Raw genomic sequence first — 21199 nt, 5'->3', positions numbered from 1 at the left:
GTTCATCTTCGGAACACAAATTAAGATGATTTTGATGAAATCGGAGAGCTATCTGACCCTCCATTTACAGCAACACAACTGAAATGTTCCCAGGTCCAGAAACGTAGTAAATACATCGGTAAAATAGTCATGTGACATCAGTGGCTCAACTTCAGTTTTGCGACGCTACGAGAGTAATTTTTTTCTGATTAGGCTACTTGAAATACGTTCGGAGGTACTCTCCAAAATGGCAGAAGACATAACTCGGGGGAGAAGAATGGTTGAGTAAATTATGTTGTTTTTTTCTTTGCGCAAAACAATTACTCTCGTAGCGTCGCAAAACTGAAGTTGAGCCACTTATAACATGAATGAAATTTCATTGTCAATGGTCAATAGAGATGAAGCACCACTTAACAGAGTAGTTTTCTGTTGGTCAGCAAGTGAATTTGTGTGACCTCAGGTGAAACGTCATTTGCACGATATTCCTAACGACTGGATTCGCCCGCGAAATTTCATTGAGCAACAGTATTATAAATTATTTTCTAAAACTGTCTTCTAAATTAATCAAATCTATCGCGAATAGGCTACTGACCGCTTTCCCTGTTTTTCACTTCCTGTATGATGAGATTAGCTTTTGTGAAAGGCTCTAATTAAAGGGAAAACCTATAAATTGATTATTAAAATAACGGACACGAAATATTTCCTTATAAATAGCCCTTTCTCCATACGAAAAGCATTTAAAAATAAAACTAATATGATTCCCATCTTAACAAATTATGAGTATATTTTATTTAATAGGATTAAAATACATGTACTGAAAATGTACTGCATAACAGGAGTACCTGTTCATATGCTTCAGATTTTAAGGGTTTTTAATTAAAATGTTGTTCCAGGACCAGCAAAAGATTTTGATCCAGGAACATGTCTTCTTACTTGCATTTTTAAACATAAGGTTGTAACCTTACATCTCTTGAAAATAATCAGATATTCCTCAATTAAAGTAAAATACATAGGATTCACATTAGTCATACAACAAGAGAGTGGAAAAACCTCATAGTATTATTTACTAGAATAAGTCGGACACTTAGTTTGAATATTGCACACACAGCGTCACAACTCAAAATGTAAGATGAATATGACAAATCCAAAATCAATTTCATATGCAGGTGCACTAAACCTAATGGAAGGTTCAAAACTGAATAGCAGAGCGTGAGAGGGTACAGCATCGGTCATGTTTTTGACATGTTCTGCATTTTGTGTCATGAACTGAAAAACATTAATGTTGTTCCGTGGAAACCGTAAATAATCTAGATGATTATTTTTGTCGTGCCTCAGATTTGTGTATGTGTACAGTATAAAAATGCTTCTTGTATAAACTTATCTGTCTATAAAAGTCCTGTGTAAATGTTTTATCCTTTATGTGACTACATAAAGCCCCTATATAACCAGATGGATATTTAATTTTTACATGCTTTTAATTTTATATCTGTCACATAATGTGTATGATTTTTGTAATCTGTAATAAAATCATGCAAATCAACCTTTTGCAGTGTCTCTCACAAGAATAATTATACCATGTTCTAATAATTAGTGGTAAACAAGAAAGCAATTTTATCTAAAATGACGAAACAATACAAATACACATTTCTGTACCTATTAACAATTCAGTAAACAGTACAAAAGAAATATAATTTATGAGTAAGTATGAATATTTACTTTTAAAACAGCCAAAAACTACTAACCATATCTTGAGCCTCACAGTCAGATAGATATATTTAAATTAACACTCTAAATTGAAATCCATTATAATAAGCTTCCTTATTTAATCTTATCTGACAGACCACAGCAGCATTAATCTTTAATCTGACTGACACCTCTCCAGATTCTCATCACTGGAGTCAATTACATTCACTCAGACAACACTGAGATCATGAATTATGAGGCGGGTATCAAGGTGCATCTGATTTTAATGTCAGAAAGCTATTGGTTCAGGCACAACATTAACTCACATGCAGGCTGCAGTTATCAGCGGAGTCCATGATGCCCTTACAAATGTGGCTAGACCTGAGTAAGAAGAATGTAAAAGAGCTAATAAAGACTTGCAAAAAGTAGGAATAACAATAATGTACAAGAAAGTTCAAGATACAGAATTAAAGGAATCGTTCTGCCAAAAATGAACATTTCGACTACTTACCCTCATGTCTTTCCATACCTGTATGATTTTATTCCTTCTGAGGTGCACAAAAGGAGACATGTTCACGAATGTAACAGCCACACTTTTCCATTTTAAGAAAGTGAAAATCTGGGCTCCAAAGCTTCAAAATGACAAAAAATTTCAGAAAACAAATCAAAACTATGAAGTACACAGAACACTGCATTACTTGTTCTAACTGAACATAAAACAGGCCCAGATTTAGGTTAATTATAATCTTCTCATCATACTCGCTATGCTGCACTGTGATTGGACATGTAGTTGTCAATGATTGGTTAACTTGCAATGATACTTTAATATATATAGACGAGGACAATAATTTACATATGGAATGGAAAAATATTGTTTTCATGTTCCACAGAAGAAATAAAGTCAGGTCTGAAATGACATGGTGATGATGTTTATTTTTAGTGTGACTGTTCCTTTAAAATAAACATTTAGGGTAAGCAGCTAGAGCTAAAGGGAAAATCGAATCAGATCCAATCGAATGTTTTCTCACTAAATGTCAAGATGGATTTATTTGATCATTATATAGCACTGAACTGGAACAGGAGGAAATGACACAGATATAAGTGTTGATGATTTCATTCTCCACACATACTTTGGAAAGGACAATGTATTAAGATAAAGATACTTAACTAAAAATAACAAACAGACTTTCTGTCTGAGCTTCACAACGGTGCATTCAAAAGATTTTCCTCTCTGTACAGCACTAATACTAATAAAACAAAACTCACAAAAATATAAAACCAGGCACATACAGAGGCTTGTATCAAAATAGTTTTCCTTCTTTCAATATAAGTTAAGGATAAAAAGTGTGTGTCATCAGTCTTCTAAAAAGGACAGTCTCAGCCTATTATGACAGCACAGTCCATTTGAGGATAGAGCTAAGAGGCTGTGGGGGTGGAGACTAGTGCACTTGTGCTGTGACGGACAGCTGTTGCAGAGTCATCGGGCTCCTGAGACTGGAACATGGCGCTGAACTGGGCTTGAGCTTCACGCAACTGCTTGAGCATCACGGAGCAGCTCAGTCCACGTGCACAGTTCACACGCACCAAACCCGACTGCCCGCCTGACAGAATCCAGTTATACGCATCCATGTTTGGGTTAAAACGGACCTGAGAGAGGATAAAAGCAGATTTTCTAAAGTAGATGGTTTGATTCATTGATTCAAATCATTCACTTCACTTTAGTGGCGAGTAGCTTGCATTTGGCACTTGATTAATGTTCATTTTGGCCCCTGTGTGTAAAATATATATATAGTCTGAACCTTCCTCCTTGATCACAATTCTCCTTTATGATGTTCTTGAATGAAAGTTTGATCTTCAAACTTTTAGATATATCTTACATGGCATTTTACAACAAAATAGATAAAGAATAATTTAAAAACAAAAGAATAAAAATGAAAAACTATCTATCTATCTATCTATCTATCTATCTATCTATCTATCTATCTATCTATCTATCTATCTATCTATCTATCCATCATTTTAACAATTAAACTATCTATATGACAATGAAAATATATGCATGTATGTGTACTGTATATATTTAATGTGTATATATAAATTCACACATGTACAAATATAGTATATACACGCAAACACACTCAATTATTTCTTAAATATGTGTGTGTGTGTGTGTATATATATATATATATATATATATATATATATATATATATAAATAAATAAATAAATAAATAAATAAATATACACCGTACACACACACACGTTAACAAACTTTTATACTTTTTATATGATATACATACACATATATTATAAATATATTATAAAATATTTTCATATTTTACTAATTATATCAGCATAAAATAAAGAGGACAATTGAAATCTAATCAAAACTGAATTTGTAGTAGAATTTTGTAGCACAGGAACTACAAATGTACTTTATACAGAGAAATAACTAATCATTACATCAATCAAATGCAAGTGGACATTTCTTACAATCCCTCTAACTATTCCTTGTTGTGTCTTATTCAGAAAAATTCACGTTCTCAATCTACACAGGCTGCTTTTCCTGCTCTCCTCCCATCATCCACTCTAGATCCAGAGTGACATTTTCCTAATTTTACAGGCCATTAGCTTCCATCCATCTTCTTGCTTAACTCTCAGCAAACCACCCACTCTTTCACTGGCCTGTGCAAATACAGCAGTGCACTGACTCTGCTACACACAACTATAGCTTATCTAAAACCAGTAACAATACAGCTAATACAGGTTCAGTCTACACAAGGTGATTGTTGATGGATCACCTTATGGGGAACATATTTAGAACCAAAATCTTATATTACATGGTGAAAGTACGAAAAATTCTCCACGGATTTCAGATGTTGTCCTGACATTAAACAACCTGGAAATCTGCATGCCAGCTGCATCTGATTCTTATTTCACAGCTCTACTACACTGATAGGGTGCTGCAGGTGTCAGTGAGGGCCTCAGCTGGGCTTGTAAACTGCTGTATAGATAAATGCAATCTTACCTTGTAGAGCGCGCTCAATGGCATCTGGTCCACTTTAGCAACACCTTTGATCTCATCCTGGTGCAGGTGCTTCATCATGGCCCGATTTTCACTCTTAGCAAAGTTCCCCTGAGAGAAAAAAAAAAGAGAAGAAAATCAAACAAACAAAAAACAAGGTGTGAATACCCGCTCCAGAATTTAGCAAGCACTAGATAAGTAGGCATAGCTTTACTGTTCCCACGCTTGTATTGTGGGTATCATCGACTACTTCACATTACAATCCATGTCACGTTCAAAATGTCACAATCTCATAATTAGATCGCTACTGAAACCCAGCCCATCTAGTTTCAATCTATCATCTCGCAGTTTGATTTACTATTGCACATTACAGTGCATCACTGTTCACAAAGCAACAGAAAAAAGACTGTCATTCTGGATTGGAGCTAAATATGAAAGAGTATGAAAGAGTAACAAGTGCATTGTAGAAATGAAGTTACTATGACAGTGTAAGACTTAAAAATAATGACTTAAAGTTCTGTCATTTCCTCACACAAAGCTAGAGCAACAATTAATTAATACACCAATATTAAAATTCTAGATACAATTATTTTCATATTATGGCAGATTAACAATAAATGGCTAGTTAGAATATATTAACATTATGTTAATATTCTGTCTAAAACTAATCACAATATTTAAAAATGTACAGGATGGAAAAGATTTGCGATAATGTAAATGTAAAATAGAAAATAGGTGTAAGTGTGTGTGTGTGTATATATAATATATAATTATGATGTAAGTATATTAAATACATTTGCTATACACTCCAAGTCAAAGGTTTTTGTATTTGATTTAAAGCAGAGCAAAAACAGTAAGATTTTGAAAAAAAATTCACAATATTACTGCTTTTGCTGTATTTTGGATCAAATAAATGCAGGCTTGGTGAGTTCAAAAATTTTGTTCAAAAACGTTTGATTGGTAGTGTATATATATCATAACATGCCATAAACACCATATTTAGTACTGTCCTGAATAAAGATATTTAACAAAATATGTCTATATGAAGTCCACAAGACAAAATAATAGCTGATTTTACAAAAATTACCCCATTTAAAATTATACATACGCTTGATTATTAATACTGTGTGCCATTACTTTTGTGATGGTTGAGGCCCCAGAAGGAAACACAATTCATTACGGGGAAGTCGTGGCCTAATGGTTAGAGAGTCGGACTCGTAATCCAAAGGTTGCGGGTTCGAGTCTCGGGCCGGCAGGGATTGTAGGTGGGGGGAGTGAATGTCCAGCGCTCTCTCCACCCTCAATACCACGACTGAGGTGCCCTTGAGCAAGGCACCGAACCCCCAACTGGGTGCCGCAGCATAAATGGCTGCCCACTGCTCCGGGTGTGTGTTCACGGTGTGTGTGTGCACACTGCTGTGTGTGTGCACGTTGGATGGGTTAAATGCAGAGCACGAATTCCGAGTATGGGTCACCATACTTGGCAGTATGTCACTTCACTTCTCTTATGGGGGTGAAAACTTTTGAACAGAATGAAGTAAGTATCTTTTTTTTCATTTAGTTCTGCCCTTCAGGAGCTACAGAAGATCCTTACATGTTTCCCAGAAGACAAAATAAGTACAATTTAACAATCCCTCACCCTCTCTTAATACTTTAGTGACTGTTTGTATATTCATCGGTGACTGTTCTCATTCCCTGACAATTGAACCCATACCCTTGGCATTGCTAGTGTCCTACGCTACTATTATTAATGCACTGAAAAAGAACCAAATACAGCAGTTAATCCAACAGTGGTCACAGTCCCATGGTATCATTCAGACTACTGTTCTTTTAATGTGTGTGTGCAGGAATGACTGAGGAAAGTTCAATTAGCAAAACTCAAACGGCTCTGTTTCCGAAAAGAATAGTAAGCTTAAGTAGATTGTACCACCACTGGCACCAATGGTTTCTATGATCAACTTAGCTCACAATGCTTTAGAGAATCACAGCCCTAGCCAGTTCCACACCGTGGCCTCAAAGTGGACATGTGCAGTGTGATGTGGATGGACGCACGGATGGGGGTGGAGCGCTGGAGCGTGAGAAGGCAGAACAGATGGAGCAGCATCTCTGTGATGGGGGGTAGGCCTCCAGGCGGGCATGACTTTAAATTAATGAAGGGTGCAGAACTTAATCAACATATAACACATCTGATGCAGGATGAGTCTCATAGGGATACGAGAGAGAGGGGTGCCACTACGCTAACATGCAGACTCTCCTCCACTCGCTCAGGTCACGGTGTGCTGGGAAAATAACTAAGCCAATAAATCCAATCCTGCCACGGCACCTGCACAGTCCGTGTAATGATCTGTGCAATAGGCTGCAGTACATCGCTATCACACACAGCTTATACACACACTACCGCTATCATATTCACACATTAATGAGGCCACTAATGTTTTTTTACATGGTCTTGCAAACACATACATACAAATCAATGTTGTACACACAAAAACATACAAAAAATCAGGGGGGTATCAACCATTATAACTGCAGTGGACACGTCCCTCACACTTCAAGCAATTTACAACCGTTGTTGTTGAGAATTAAAGGGATAGTTCAACCAAAAATTAAAATTCTGTCATGATGTACTTACCCTAATGCCATTCCAACCCTTTGGTTAATCTACTAAACACAAATTATAATATTTTTAATGACACTTGAGAGGTTTCTGTCCCTCCATTGAAAGTCTAAGTAAATAAAACTAAAATACCCCAAAAAAGGTGAAAATCTGAAAATCTATATGAATCAGATGGTCTTGTGAAGAGATAATCACTTTATATGATGAACAGATTTATTTTAGGATTTCATTTACATGTAAATAATGATTGACACAAATACATAATGTAAATAGGAGTTCGTGTTTACAAATCTCATTGTTTTTTGTGTATCCCATACAAGATGTATATGTGTTTATATGTTAAAAGCTTAAATATTATAAAGCAATCATATATTTTCAGAAGACTTGTTTTATATGGCATGCTTCATATGGATTCTTTTTTACAAGCCTTTATGAACTTTTTGGATTCCTTTAAGATCTGGTATTTCAATGGACATACAGAAGCCACTTAGGTTTAATTAAAAACATCTTAATTTGTGGTTTGACGATTAACCAAAGGCTATGGGTTTGGAATGGCATGAGGGTGAGTAAACGATGACAGAATTTAGAATTTTGGGCGAACAAGTGCAAAGTCACATAAGACGACACCTCCGAGTAACCCTAATATGACTAGCGCCAGCCCGCTTTTCAACAAATCAGTAGCTCAAACTTTAGAGCATGGCAATAGCATGATTCCCAGGGAAACAAGAACTGACAAAATGTAAACATGTGCCTTGAATGCAGTGTAAGTTGCTTTGGATAAAGGTTTGTCTGGCAAATGCATTATATAATTAATATTCATGAGCCTGCCTGCCTGCCTGATAATGTGTGCAGTGCACCACATTACTATTTTTTTTATTTTTTATTTTGTCGGAGCTCTGGTAAAAATGAAAGGAAGGTGATTATGTGGCAACAAAAAATCAATACTCTCAAAATCTGATTTCCTACATCATTTCCCAAGCACAGAAACCTTGTCATGAAGAAAAACTGCTCGACGATGATGGAATTAAATAATGACTGCACAAAAGTCATCTTTTTGAGTTTCTCACCAGGTCCAAATCATGAAAGTGGAGATAGTACTTTCTGATTGCTCCTTTGTAACTCAGTGGCTCCTTCCTAGGATTAATTGCCGCATTTTCCACTTCCTCCTCTTCCTCCTGTTCATTATCTCCAAGCCTCTGACCAGGTTGAAACTGAACCATGTCAGTCCTGTACACCGACTACGTGGGTTAAGCAAAATAGTCAATATTAATTCAAGGTTTGCGTATGTGGAAATTCAGATAGCGATAAAGAAACATACATATCTCCGTCGTCTAATAGTGCTGGGGTCCATGTACATTTCAGGAAGCAAACTAAATAAACAATCTCCTCCATTGTCCACAATGGCAAAAGTATTTATCCAATCAGACATAGAAAGGCTCTGAAAAAGTTATTTTGTCATTATTAAACCATTTTTCAATACTAAACCATGCAGAGATGTTATGAAATGTTTACATACCCAAATAGTAGCTTTTCTAGGACACACAAAGTAAGGCTTGATTCCAAGGTAACCTGAATTAAAATAGTGAACCCCATGTTGTCCAAACCTACACAGTGCAAAGGAATATGATTGTTTAATAAAAATATAAACATGTTGACTGACTTAAAATGTCTAAATATCATATAGACTAACGTGGTAAAGCAACACTCTTGAGCCATCAGGATGCCGCTCCAAAATAGGGGCCAGTACACTTCAGGGGACAAGCAGCGCTTTACTGCCAAAAGAGGCATGTAGGTTTTTCTCACGTCCCACATTTTTGCCATGCGGTCATCTCCGACTGTCACCAACAAGTTACTGCCAACAACAGCACACAACAATAGCAGATAAAAACATTATGTACTGTAATTCATGCTTTTTTTCATACCTCATCACAACTGCAGATAAATCAATATTTTACAGAACATTCAAAAATAACATTCCCATAATGTTTGTGCAATTGTGAAAATGGATGTTGTCTCTTATGTTTTTTTTTTTTACTTTCAACATGGAGATCAAACTAGCAAGCTTCTAGTTACCACTCCACCACACCATCCCCCCCAAAAAAGAGTGACCAAGGCTGCTGTGAGCTAGCGTCCTGTCATTGAGATTAGTATATGATGCAATCTGGGAGGAAATTATGTCAATTCAGTGTCTGTACTTCTCGTCTTTACATCTGGACAGTATAAAGGCAGAAGAGACAGCTGATCCCCCTGCCAACCCTCTTGCTTAAACGCTTGAAATTTGCTGCATGCGTACAAATTGCAACCCTTCAGAGCAATACATTTACATTTATTCATTTAGCTGACGCTTTTATCCAAAGCGACTTACAATTGCTATATATGTCAGAGGTCGCACGCCTCTGGAGCAACTAGGGGTTAAGTGTCTTGCTCAGGGACACATTGGTGTCTCACAGTGGATTCGAACCCGGGTCTCTCACACCAAAGGCATGTGTATTATCCACTGCACCATCGCCACCCCAATAAAACACGGAGACTGTTTTGCTTTTTCTGAGGTTGAGGTATATCTGAATTCTACATTTTGGAGTCTAAAGAAATTTTTTTTTTTTCCCAAACACAAGAAATCTCCTCTTGATTTCACTAGCCCCCTGTGGTGAGTGAGATAGGGTGTCATTTTCCAAATGAACTTCTCTAATGCCACTTACAAGAGTTCCTTATAAGGTCACAGTGCTTTAAATGTAAGTGCTAAGAGCAGGCTGCTGAAACTACTGATGCTGAAACAACACATGATTGGAATGGTAATGCATTTGATCTAGACTGCTTCTCTGTTACTAAATGAGAAAACTCCATGGGTGTGCTGTATCATATCATGAATATCATACAGCTAATGTCATACATGAAGATTTAAATACACTACAAATATCAATGAAATGAATGATACTAAACACTACAATTAAATATATCAGGCATAACAAAATGTGTTGGCATGAAATATTTTCACAGTCAAGAATCTCCTTTAACAAACGTACACTTCTGTTTAAAAGTTCCAAATAACTATGATTTTTAAATGGGTTTGAAATAGGTCTCTTGTTCTCATCAGGCTGCAGAGTAATATTTTGAAATATGATCAAAATCTGCTTTCTATTTGAATATATTTGATAATATATAATTTATTCCAGTGACAGTAAAGCTGATTTTTTTTAGCATTACTTCAGTCTTTAGTGCCACATGATCCTTCAGAAATCACTTTAATATGCTGATTTGGTGCTTATTATGAATGTTGAAAGGAGTTATTCTGCTCAATATTTTTGTTCCAGGATTCTCTCATAAACAGAAAGTTCAAAAGAAGATCATATTTAAAATAGAAATCTTTAATCCCAATCAAAAAAAAAATAATAAAAAATTGTAGTCTTGTCTAATCCAACATACAGTATGATGCTAGACTGATGGTCCTCACCTTGAGGCTTTGCACCAGCACAGGGTCCGGATGTTTTCGTCATGAGCATAGAAACAGTGGTAAGGGTAGAGATAAACACCTCCATCTGGAGACTTGACTTTCAGTAGTGTAGACTTACTAACAAGATCCCATAAACCAACCAGACCTGAAAAAGAAAACGTGAAGTGACTGCAGTATGCATATAAACCAATCTATTTACAATTAGCAATTCTGTTTAGAAGAACATAGAGGCCTATAGACAAAACATATGAAATCACCATCATAGAAGCCAGCAGCCAAGAGGTTATGTGGTTTGACATGGAGCCAATCCATAGCAAAACACAGACCACTTTGACCTTTATGATCTGCCTGGTTAGAGCCCATCTTCAAAGTCAGAACCTTCTTCACCTGCAAAAACACTTCACAATAAAACTGACTAGAACACATCCATCTGTAAAGATAAAGAATTATATTCAAATATATATATAAATTGCATAAATAGTTTATATAATCTTTCAATCTATATGCACTATTTATAGTATGTAATTAATATGAATAAATAATTCAAAATAAAGGTTTTCCATGATAATCGCAATGTAACATTTGCTTAATAGTCAAGTTGTTTGGTTCTGGCATTATCTAAAAAAAAGTCTGCATTAATCCTCCTCTCTGCGCTTAACATTTCATTTGAGGAGCCCTTTCTACCATGACAGCTAATTTCTAAAAGATCATTTCTCGTATGTGTGAAAATGTTACGTAGACAGCCCATAAAACAGCCCAGAGGAGCCCTACTGAGAACAGTTCTAGTGAAAAGTCACCTCAACTGTGAAATTGAGCTATAGTGAAAATTACACGTCAGATTCAAGCAAACATTCCAATGATATCTTGCAATTCAAATCAGATGCTTTAGGTCTAATGCAGTGAATGTGTAATATGTCCTTTATTGAAACAAAGACTGAGGTCTTATCTGTGAGAATACGAGGCATGCTAGCAGAGTGGATATTGACCTACCCGGCATATCAGCGGTGCTTGGCTGGTTTCTCCTATTGGAAAACACATAAATGTGTTCAATGCCGTGCACTTATAGATAGGAGCATTACTAGTCAACACATGACTGCATTTATCAAAAAAACAATCAAAGGAACAAGGATCAAATGACGTGCTTATTTGAAATAAAGTAAAGTGTAAATAAGCAGCAGTTTAGCTTAATGTCATAATTTAAAGGGGTCATACACAGTACATTCTAATACCTTAGTTTTTTTGCATCAGAGTCATGATTTAGCTTATGACCATTTTCCACTCTCTCTCTTGGACCATTAGAATTAAATGGGCTGTTTTTGCTACTATTGCTAGTAAGACTTTTTTTATGTACATGCAAAATGCTTCACATGCAAAATGAGTAAGAGCACATTACTGAATAGAACTAACAGATTTCCCTAATTAAAACCAATTTAACACAATCAGTACTACAAACACTGCAAAATCTGGAAGTTTGAATCAGATGTCTGTGTATATCTGTATGGCTGTAGTTGTTGGGCTTTAAATATGGATTCATATTCTCAATAAACCAACAATATGAAACAAAAGTGAAGTGCTAGAGGTGGTGAATCGAGTCACGTGTATGAAAGTGTGAGAGACTTTGGACAGACACTGTGTGTGTACAGACAGAGCGTGCGTATGAGTGTGCAAAAGTGATAAATAGCCGCGCGGCTTTGGGGCGGAGTTGTACAGAGTGGTGAAGGGTCGATCAGATCAATAAAGCATCGCACCTCTGATCCACTCATTCTGGCAGCGTGGCAGACAGCCCTCATCAGGGGCCTTTTCTCTGGGCTGACTAAGGTCTTTTTGATTGACAGGCCCGGAGGAAACGGGTGTCAGGTATTCGGCTGAAATTCATAGCCTCAAACACTAACAACTGTGTAGCGATGCATCTTTTTTGTCATTTCAATTATAGATCCTTGTCTTATGAAAACAAGCCAGTAAATTATCTCCATTGAGAAGGGAGGAGTCTGCGTCTCTCTCGTCACCTTTTTACATGACACCCTTTCACTTCAGAGAAAACCCATTTATAATTATCTACCATAAAACCTCCAGACCTGAGAACATAATGGGAAGTGGGAATGTAGTTAACTGTTTTATCACTAGTCTTTTGAAACGTGTCGTATAATTTCTACCGTGGGACCTTTTCAATCAATAAACAAACCAATAATCAATCTACAGTAAGAAAATGTGAATGCGGTGATTTGAATCAGTGAATATATTACAGTGATTTGCATGAAATTAGAAGAAAAAATAAATGAACAAAAACCTAAAGAAAAAATTAAACAAAGACAACAAAATCAAAAATAGCAACTAAACAATAAATAAATATTGAAAACAAACAAAAAGGATCAAATCAAAGCAAAAGTAAAACAAACAAAAGCTGAACAACAATAAAAAATAAACAAAATGTTCCTTTACATTTATATGCACAATAAATATTAACAAAATATAAATAAAGTCTAAACAAAAACAAAATAAAAGATAAATAAAAAGCAATACAAAAAATAAAACTACATAAGCAAACAACTAATTACAATAAAATAGCATTCAATTAAATAAAACAAACTAAAACAGCAATGCAAAACTAAATTAAAAAGACAACTAAAAGTAACATTAAAAATGAACAAAAAGATCAAAACAAAAAAGTAAAACAAAGTTAAAAAACAATACAAAAATAAAAACATTCCTTTACATTTACAAATAATAACAAAAATACATTAATAAATAAAAACCTTAAAAAATGAAAAAAGGCAATAAAAACTAAAAAAAGTATTAAAAGACTAAATAAAATACATAAACTATTACCAATAAAACAAAATTAAATAAAAACAAAAACTAAAATATATAAATGAAAATGAACAAAAATTTAACAAAAGAACAACAACAACAACAAAAAAAGATGGCCGTTTATATGCACAATTTCTCTCTAATACACTCTCTGCACCACACACATGCTATAAAAGCCAAAGAGCAGGTCTGAGGTCGGTGAGAATGATCGTATGCTCAGTAATGAAGGTTAATTCCCTGAGTGTGGAAAGAGTTCTTGGCCAGAGCTCATTGCCGGGTCACTGACCAAAGACTTCAGGAGAGTGAGTCCAGCAAGAACCACAAACAGCCTGTCAACAGGAAACGGTTTCTGAGCCCATCCCAGGGCCAGTGTGGAGATGTTAAACTGGTGAAGTGTGAGAAGCAATTTCTGTGGTAATATCAGGAGAATACAGTGGGAATACAAAGTGTAGTGAGAGAAAGAATAGCGTTTGAAAGGTCATACAGCATTTTTTTAGTTGGACAATATCCAGCCTATCATTAAAAAAAACCTCATGAACATTCAACCAGGATTTCTTTCTCTTAAATTCCCCTTTTAAGACTCCACTAAGAATTGACACTAACAGCTCCAGTCCTTTGAGAGAAAAAGATTTTTAAAGAAAGCATTTGTTACGTCCGAACAGCTCCTTCTGGCCTCAGGAAAGTGTAATTAGGAAAACATTAAAGCTTAGAGTAGGATCAATGAATTAGAAGCTCACAAACAGAGAGAATAAGACACTGGCAGCACTGAAGAAAAGAGATGGCTCATTAATGAGCGAGGGCAGCTGGTTTCTTATCGCTACTGGAGCAGGGCCTGACTCTACCACACAGAGGGCCCCAGAGGGACCAGAAGGATGGACCGTATTACTACTCAATAACTAGAGAAGTCTAGCACAAAAGCTGAATGTCTGAATGATAAATAGTGAGGATGGCAATGAAATGGCCCTTGTTTGCTAGTGTATTAAGGGCAGTGGAAAGTTTACTCATACTGTGTTATGAGGATGAGGATGTGAATGACAGTATTTACAAGTGTCCAGGATTACAAAAAAAAAAAAAAAAGTTTAATGCCATGATATTTCCAGGTTTTCCATGATCATTCTTGACAAAACATATTTAATAAGATTATTTTTAATAAAATTACACCTTATTCAAATATTAAGTTATTACATTTTATTGAAATTATTATTATTTCATTTAATTATATGTTCAAATAATACTATATTTAAATTACTTGTGTAATAGAATAGAAAGTTAAAAGGAACAGCATTTTCTGCTGTCTTAAGTTACTGTCAGTAAATTTAATGCTGAATAAAAGTATTATCTTTAAAAAAAAGGAAAAGAAAAACTTTACTGTACCTTAAACTTTTAAACGGATATTGTATAATAAATAAAATGATTTGTATTTTTATAAAATTACATTTTGTTCAAATTTTATAATGCTTTTCAAATATTCAATTTCATTCAAAAATGTATTTACTTTTATATTAATATTTATTTATATAATATAATAATAATATATATTATTAAATAATATATAATTATATTTCATTTATATTAATATGAATTAGTATGACTAGAACATTATTAACAAACCAAGAACATTGCAACCACAATTTTTCATTACTCTATCTTAAAATAACGTATTATAATAACGTATTAATAACAATGATTTTACCGCAGGTAAAGGGTGCTGTTAGGCAGAACATAAAGAAGAAATGTTTCCATGATTTTTAAACAAGACAGCTACACAAGTTACAAATTAGGTTTCAGTGTTATAATGGAAAAAGTTAATGGTTCGCTTCTTACTTTTCAACTTGCAGCTTTGATCTTTAACCAGTACTCTACATCACTCAGTATAAATAAATGATCTGCTCTTGAGATATGATGGATTGGTAGACTCTACGCTCAATCAATTAAATTATGATGTGAATTCATCATGTTAACCCAAGGCTGGCATCTGGATCTAGTCAGTAAACTCAGCAGTAGCAGATCAATGCTAGAGGGAGAATGCTACACACACACAGACACTAGTCTGTCTCTCTCTCTTACTGTCATCATTCAGGATTGTCAGAAGGCTCTTTATAGTTCAACCAAGCCTGTGCTGTGGTACCTGTAGAAAAGCTATCCGTTAGCATTCCCATTTAATGTATGTAATCTGAATTCTGCAACATCAAAAGCAGCATAATATAACAAAATGCTAGCCATTTACATGCTTCTTGCCAAGAATTTCATTTAGTCAGAATACTCTGATATGTTTGAATGGTCATTGGAAAAATACCATTTTTGCTTGCAGAACAGTCAATAGCTCATAAAGCAGACTCAACTAGGAGGCGAGATCAGTATAACTGTAGATAAGCAGCATTTCAAAAGGGGGGGGGTGCACTAATCAAACGGCTGAAGGCAGTGAAACTCAAATAGGCACTAGACCCTCCCTGCTTTTTTCGAGCTCTCTCACTGTGACCGTGATGAATGAGAAGCCCTGGGAGGATAATCTTTTTCAAACACACACACACGCACACACTACAGATAATGTGTGTTTAAGAGAATGAAAGAAAAGAGGAAAACAGGGAATGATGCGGCGGATGGCAGGTCATCAGTCTGTTCCCAGCACTCCCTGAGGAGAGGCCATTATGAGCTCCCTTGGGACAATCAGCCAACGCTGACCATTTTTTCAGAGCATAAGGCCCTGAGATGTGCAATGAAATAAATTAAAATCCCCACATCCACATCTATGTGCCTGAATAGCTTCAAAAAATATTTGTTTGAAATCCTGTTGTAAAATACTAAAGCTGTTATTGTTCTTGGTATTATCATTTGATTTGATCAGTTAATTTTTTCATTCACTAATAAAAATGCTAATTATTATGATTATTTTAATAAATGTTAAATACTTTATTATTATATAATACTTACTAAACAAAAAATAATAATAAACACAGATAATGCAGATAATCAATCTTCTGAACAATTCAGTGTGTTCTGTTTTAAACTATGTTTTCCAGTATTTGTGAAAATTAAGCAAATACATCACACAAGATAGATTAGCATTTGTTTAGTGGTAATGGGAAAATGCATTATAGGACTTGGTTTGAGGCTCTTCTGTCTTGTGCTGCCCTCTTCTGGAAGGACCAACACATTGCATATGGATTCACTGGGAGTTACCGACCACATTCCAGCAGAGCAACGCTTCCAACCCTGCTCCTGCAGAGCTACCATTCCACAGACATCAGGTCCAACCCTGCTCCGACACACTGCTGAACAGCTTGATTATCTGGTTTAGGTGTGTGTGGGATTAGAGCTAAACTCTACAAGAAGGTGGCTTTCCAGGAGCAAGATTGGACATCACTGTTCTATAAAGCCTCATGTGTCAAAGAAACAGAGAGAGTGAAAATAGTCATGAAAAACTAAACTTTGACTGTCTTTGGAACAACCATTTCAAGTGGACCTGAATACTAAAAAAAAAAAAAAAAATTAACCCCACTAAAGAAATAAGCAGCACAGGTTATGCAGTTTCTTCACCTTTATCCTGATGGTGTGCTGCAAGGGTTTCTGGGTGTGGAAGACTGTAGACACCAATGGTTCCATTAGAGAAAGCTGCTGCTAGAAGACCTAATCTAGGCATCTGTGGAGCCTGAGAAAAACAAAAATACATTTACACGAATGGAAACAGCTGTTTACTAAAAATTTACCATTTTCTCCTCATGAATCTTCTTAGACTTTTTCCTGTCATTTCTTACCTTTCTGCTGGTAGAAGGCAGCTCCCACACTCCCGCAGGACACCATCTAATATTCCAGATGCATCCATCATCTATCGCCAAAGCATATGCTAGATGAGGAGCAGTTGAAGGCCTGAAGTGTGTGTGTGTGTGTGTGTGGGGGGGGGGGGGGGGGGGGGGCAGATCAGAAATGACCAATTTATTGTAAAACCCAACCTTACCTTTTAAAGCCGATCTGTAAGTGTCTTATCTCACCTGCTTTTGCACTGAAGGTCTCCGATGTCCCATAGCTGCAGTAAGACAGGGCCTGTGTGCAGCTTATTGATTTTGTGTTTGTCATCCATGCCTTTGTGGCAGTAGATGGCGGCATACTGTCTTTTTGCCGCCCCGTCAGGACATGGACACCACTCCAAGGACCGGACAGGACCCCCCACAAAGAACAGAGCATCCCAGCGCTCAGAATGATGTGCCAATGATTCAAACCTGCAGATTAGCATACACCATTCCATATGAGTAGACTTACACTACTGTTCAAATTTTTTATTATGCATTATTCAGATTTTCATTTAAAATAAATGCTCTTTTGAAGATTCCATTCTTTTAAGAAACCTGACAAAATTGTCTCAGTTTCCACAAAAATATTATGCAGTGCAATTGTTTTTAACACTGATAATAATAATAATAAGAAAGTTTCTTGAGCAACAAATCAGCATATTAGAATGATTTCTGAAGGATCATGTGACATGGAAGACTGGAGTAAAACATTTAACATTTTAAAATATATTTATAATATTTCATAACATTACTGGTTTTAATGTATTTTTTATCAAATAAATACAGCCTTGGTGAGCATAAAAGACAAATCTTGCCAACCCCAAACTTTTGAATAGTAATGCACTTTGCAATTTCCTTAAAAATAAAAAAATAAAAAAAACTGATAAGTTGTTAATCTACTAGCTGAATTTTTCCCAAATCGAGGTATGAACTGCATATGATTAATTTTACAATTATTTTAAAGTAAATAAACATGCATACATTTTTCATTTGTTGAAACAATTAACTATGAACTGCAGGGAACCATGAATTTTACTATTAAACATGCAAATGTTTTGTTAAATTATTCCAATATTAACTCTCAGTGAGTACTTCATGCAAATATTTTAGGACAACAGGGTTCAACTGACAAAAAAAAGTTTGTGAATCCCTGTACTAGCTGAAATTAATTGTAATATATTTCATATATTAATAACTGCAACAATCACACTGTGTAACAAACATTTGTACAGAAGAGACAATGACAGCAACTGTCACAGTGTCATTCATTTCCTTACTAGTAACCAACTGGTCAGTGTTAGCGGGAATCAGATTAGTGCAAACTTATGATATGTTAAACTAATGATATCTTACCTCTTCACCGTTTGCAGTTTGATCTGTCCCTTGATGCTTTCCCGTGTAAAGGTAAAAGAAGCAGATTCTTTCTCTTGGGGTAAATATTTTTCAGCCTCACTGTTAATTGAAACAAAATTAATTAATATTAATATTAAGATTTCTCAAATTCCATCAATAATATTTAGCTACACTAATACCTCTTAGACAGGAAATGCCAATCTTTGGCAGAAGGAATCCACTCTGGAAATACCCAGGGGGAAAAGTTTTCATCCCGGCTAGCAAGAGCATTTGGTGCAAGAAGGACAAGCATTATGAAGATAAAAGTGATACAGATACTATGAACTGTTCAAATTTACGTCTTTAGAAAAGTGGATGGCTTACAATTTTTTGGTCCTACTAAAACAGTTCCAAACAGGCTCCATGACATTGTTAGCCAATCCATTTGGAAGAAGACACTGCTGTTGAGCAAAAAACAATTAAAAAATTGAACAACACAGATATGGAAATTAATGTCAAAATCATCCAACAACGCAAAAAGTTGAATGAATATCTGATTATAAACTACTCGCATAATTTCCTCTGGGTGGTCTGGGTAATCTGCGCTCTACGTTCAAGATGAAGTCTGGCTCTGAATCTTCTTCAGCTTCGCTCTCTGCCCCTTCGTCTTTTCCTGGGGAAAAGTCCTCATCGTCATCCGGGTCGCTTTCATAATCTGGGGTTTTTCTTTTGGTCCCCCTTCCCCTTGTGGTTTTCTTTTTTTGGTCAGTGCCATCCGCTTCACCAGACTTGGACGTTTCTTTAATTGAGGATTTTGATGGAGCACCAAGATCCTTGGCGAGGTTGTGAAGATAATCTAAAGCACTAATCAAGAAAATTGGATTATTAACAACATCATTATAAAGTTTTCACTAGATCACTTTGTGGAACAACCTGAGTTCAAGTCCTGATCAGAACATGTCATCTGATCATTGATTATTCTGAAGAAAGACGACTCACTCTGGTGCAGGACTGCAATGCATTGCTTTCAACAGATCTAATAAATATTGTGATTTAGAAACTGAATAATAGTAATGTCTCCCAAACATATGTTAACCGCGCAAGAGCTTTTTTTTGTATGACCAGTTTTAATGCAAGTGATTAAAACTGGTACATTTTGCATACAGCATGCATATTGGGAAATTGCATACAGCTGGAGAACATACACTTTAGCAGCTCTCCTCTTGGGCCGACCACTAGAAGTGAGTTCAGAAGTATCAGAGACTGCTGAAATGTCATGTTGTGGTGGAGTCTGTGGAATGATCTCCTTTCTTCTCCTTTTGGCGGGAGTCTTTGCCTTTGGTCCTTGCTTCTTTTGGGTTTCCTCTGTATTAAGTGGGTTTTCCTGATCCACACCTGGGAGACCCTTAGAGCTAGGTATTTGTCCTGTATTATAAAAAGTGCTATATAAATAACGGTGACTTGACTAAGAACGTCAAAGTTTCAAAGAACGATGTGGGAATAGATATATTTCTGATTGGACAGACATTTAAAAAAAAAAATAGTAAAAAGGACAAAACTAAAATAGTATCTTAATGTAGCACTGGCTCCATCTTCTGGGACTTCACCTGAATCCTGAGCCGCTCCTTTACTCTTATGGTTAATCTGTGCTGGTTGGTCATCTGTGACTTTTTCACATGGCAGACCCATTTTTTCACCTTCCTGCTCACCCAACTTTAGGGCAGCAGCTGCCATGAATACCTGTTCTTCCACAGAACTGCTGCCTGTCCAGTCTATAAGTACAGAATAATGTTGATTTTACACACAAATCCGTATACACATGGATTATCTTAAATAATATAAGTTTTCGTGATATTACAAAGTCAAAAGACACATATCTAACACCCAAGGTATTATCACCCTTGGTACTTTTGGTGTACTTGGAATAATTCAGTAGTAAATCCGCGCATGCGCAAAATAGCGCTGACAGGCGGCTTGCCTACAGCACAGTGAGATTACAGTTTTATTAAACAATAATTAAATCTCCTGCGCGCAAAATAAATTAATTTTACTTTGTATAAAGCTTCCACTCAACATAAAACTGTTTTTAAAAAATATATATATATATATAAAGTTACTACGTTGAGAGATGTTCCTACTGAAGATCAGTCTTTTCTAAAATACAACTTGATAATAGTCTCAAAAGACTTGCTTCTACTCTAGGAAAGCACAGGAAAGACATGGGCTTTTTCTCTTTACTGACGCGTTTTAACAGTGGCTCAGGCTGATCGTCCCCTCTATCCTTCAACACACAGCAGAAGGTTCACGCGGGTTCGAATCCAACTCAATCAAAGACTCACCGCAGCCAGATACAATGTGTCCGATGCCGGTTTACATCAACATGCTAATATTCAGTTGAGCTGTACAGAAATTTGCTGATTTCCACGAAACTCTTGGGCTAAAGCATTTTTGACATCAGTTTGCCGTCGCCGCCATGTTTTAACACTCGCCTATGACCTCGCGTGCTCACTACCGCC

The 21199-nt window shown here is 35.9% G+C and overlaps 1 protein-coding gene across 3 annotated transcripts; it reads right to left on the bottom strand.

Moving 5' to 3' along the window:
• Positions 1-1568: 1568 nt before the first annotated feature.
• LOC306843861 (general transcription factor 3C polypeptide 2-like) lies at positions 1569-21199 on the bottom strand. Of its 3 annotated transcripts, none has more exons than XM_079375556.1 (19): positions 21023-21199; positions 20291-20455; positions 19889-20108; positions 19256-19547; positions 19068-19141; positions 18884-18961; positions 18705-18803; positions 17553-17780; positions 17319-17430; positions 17101-17212; positions 11746-11777; positions 11013-11142; positions 10756-10900; positions 8995-9156; positions 8821-8908; positions 8623-8742; positions 8372-8542; positions 4691-4798; positions 1569-3309 (listed from the first exon to the last, which is right to left on the bottom strand). In XM_079375556.1, the coding sequence occupies exons 2-19, from the start codon at positions 20415-20417 to the stop codon at positions 3079-3081; spliced, it is 2529 nt and encodes an 842-aa protein (XP_079231682.1). In that variant the 5' UTR covers positions 20418-20455; positions 21023-21199; the 3' UTR covers positions 1569-3078. The 3 variants fall into 3 exon arrangements, with proteins under 3 accessions (XP_079231682.1, XP_079231681.1, XP_079231683.1); XM_079375555.1 differs by having other exon boundaries at positions 1930-3309; positions 19068-19144; XM_079375557.1 differs by having other exon boundaries at positions 1930-3309; positions 20926-21170.

The sequence above is a fragment of the Barbus barbus genome (assembly GCF_936440315.1).
Source record: "Barbus barbus genome assembly, chromosome: 24".
NCBI classification, from domain to species: domain Eukaryota; kingdom Metazoa; phylum Chordata; class Actinopteri; order Cypriniformes; family Cyprinidae; genus Barbus; species Barbus barbus.
This window is presented reverse-complemented; position numbering and strand designations above follow the sequence as displayed.

What these genes read in the sequence shown, in the direction of transcription:
- LOC306843861 (XM_079375555.1), bottom strand. Translation starts at nt 20,417, where the DNA reads ATGGCAGCTGCTGCCCTAAAGTTGGGTGAGCAGGAAGGTGAAAAAATG. An exon ending in GACCTTCAGTGCAAAAGCAG is followed by an intron (nt 17,431 to 17,552) that starts GTGAGATAAGAC and finishes CACACACTTCAG; the next exon opens with GCCTTCAACTGCTCCTCATC. An exon ending in AAGCACCGCTGATATGCCGG is followed by an intron (nt 11,143 to 11,745) that starts GTAGGTCAATAT and finishes GTGTTTTTGCAG; the next exon opens with GTGAAGAAGGTTCTGACTTT.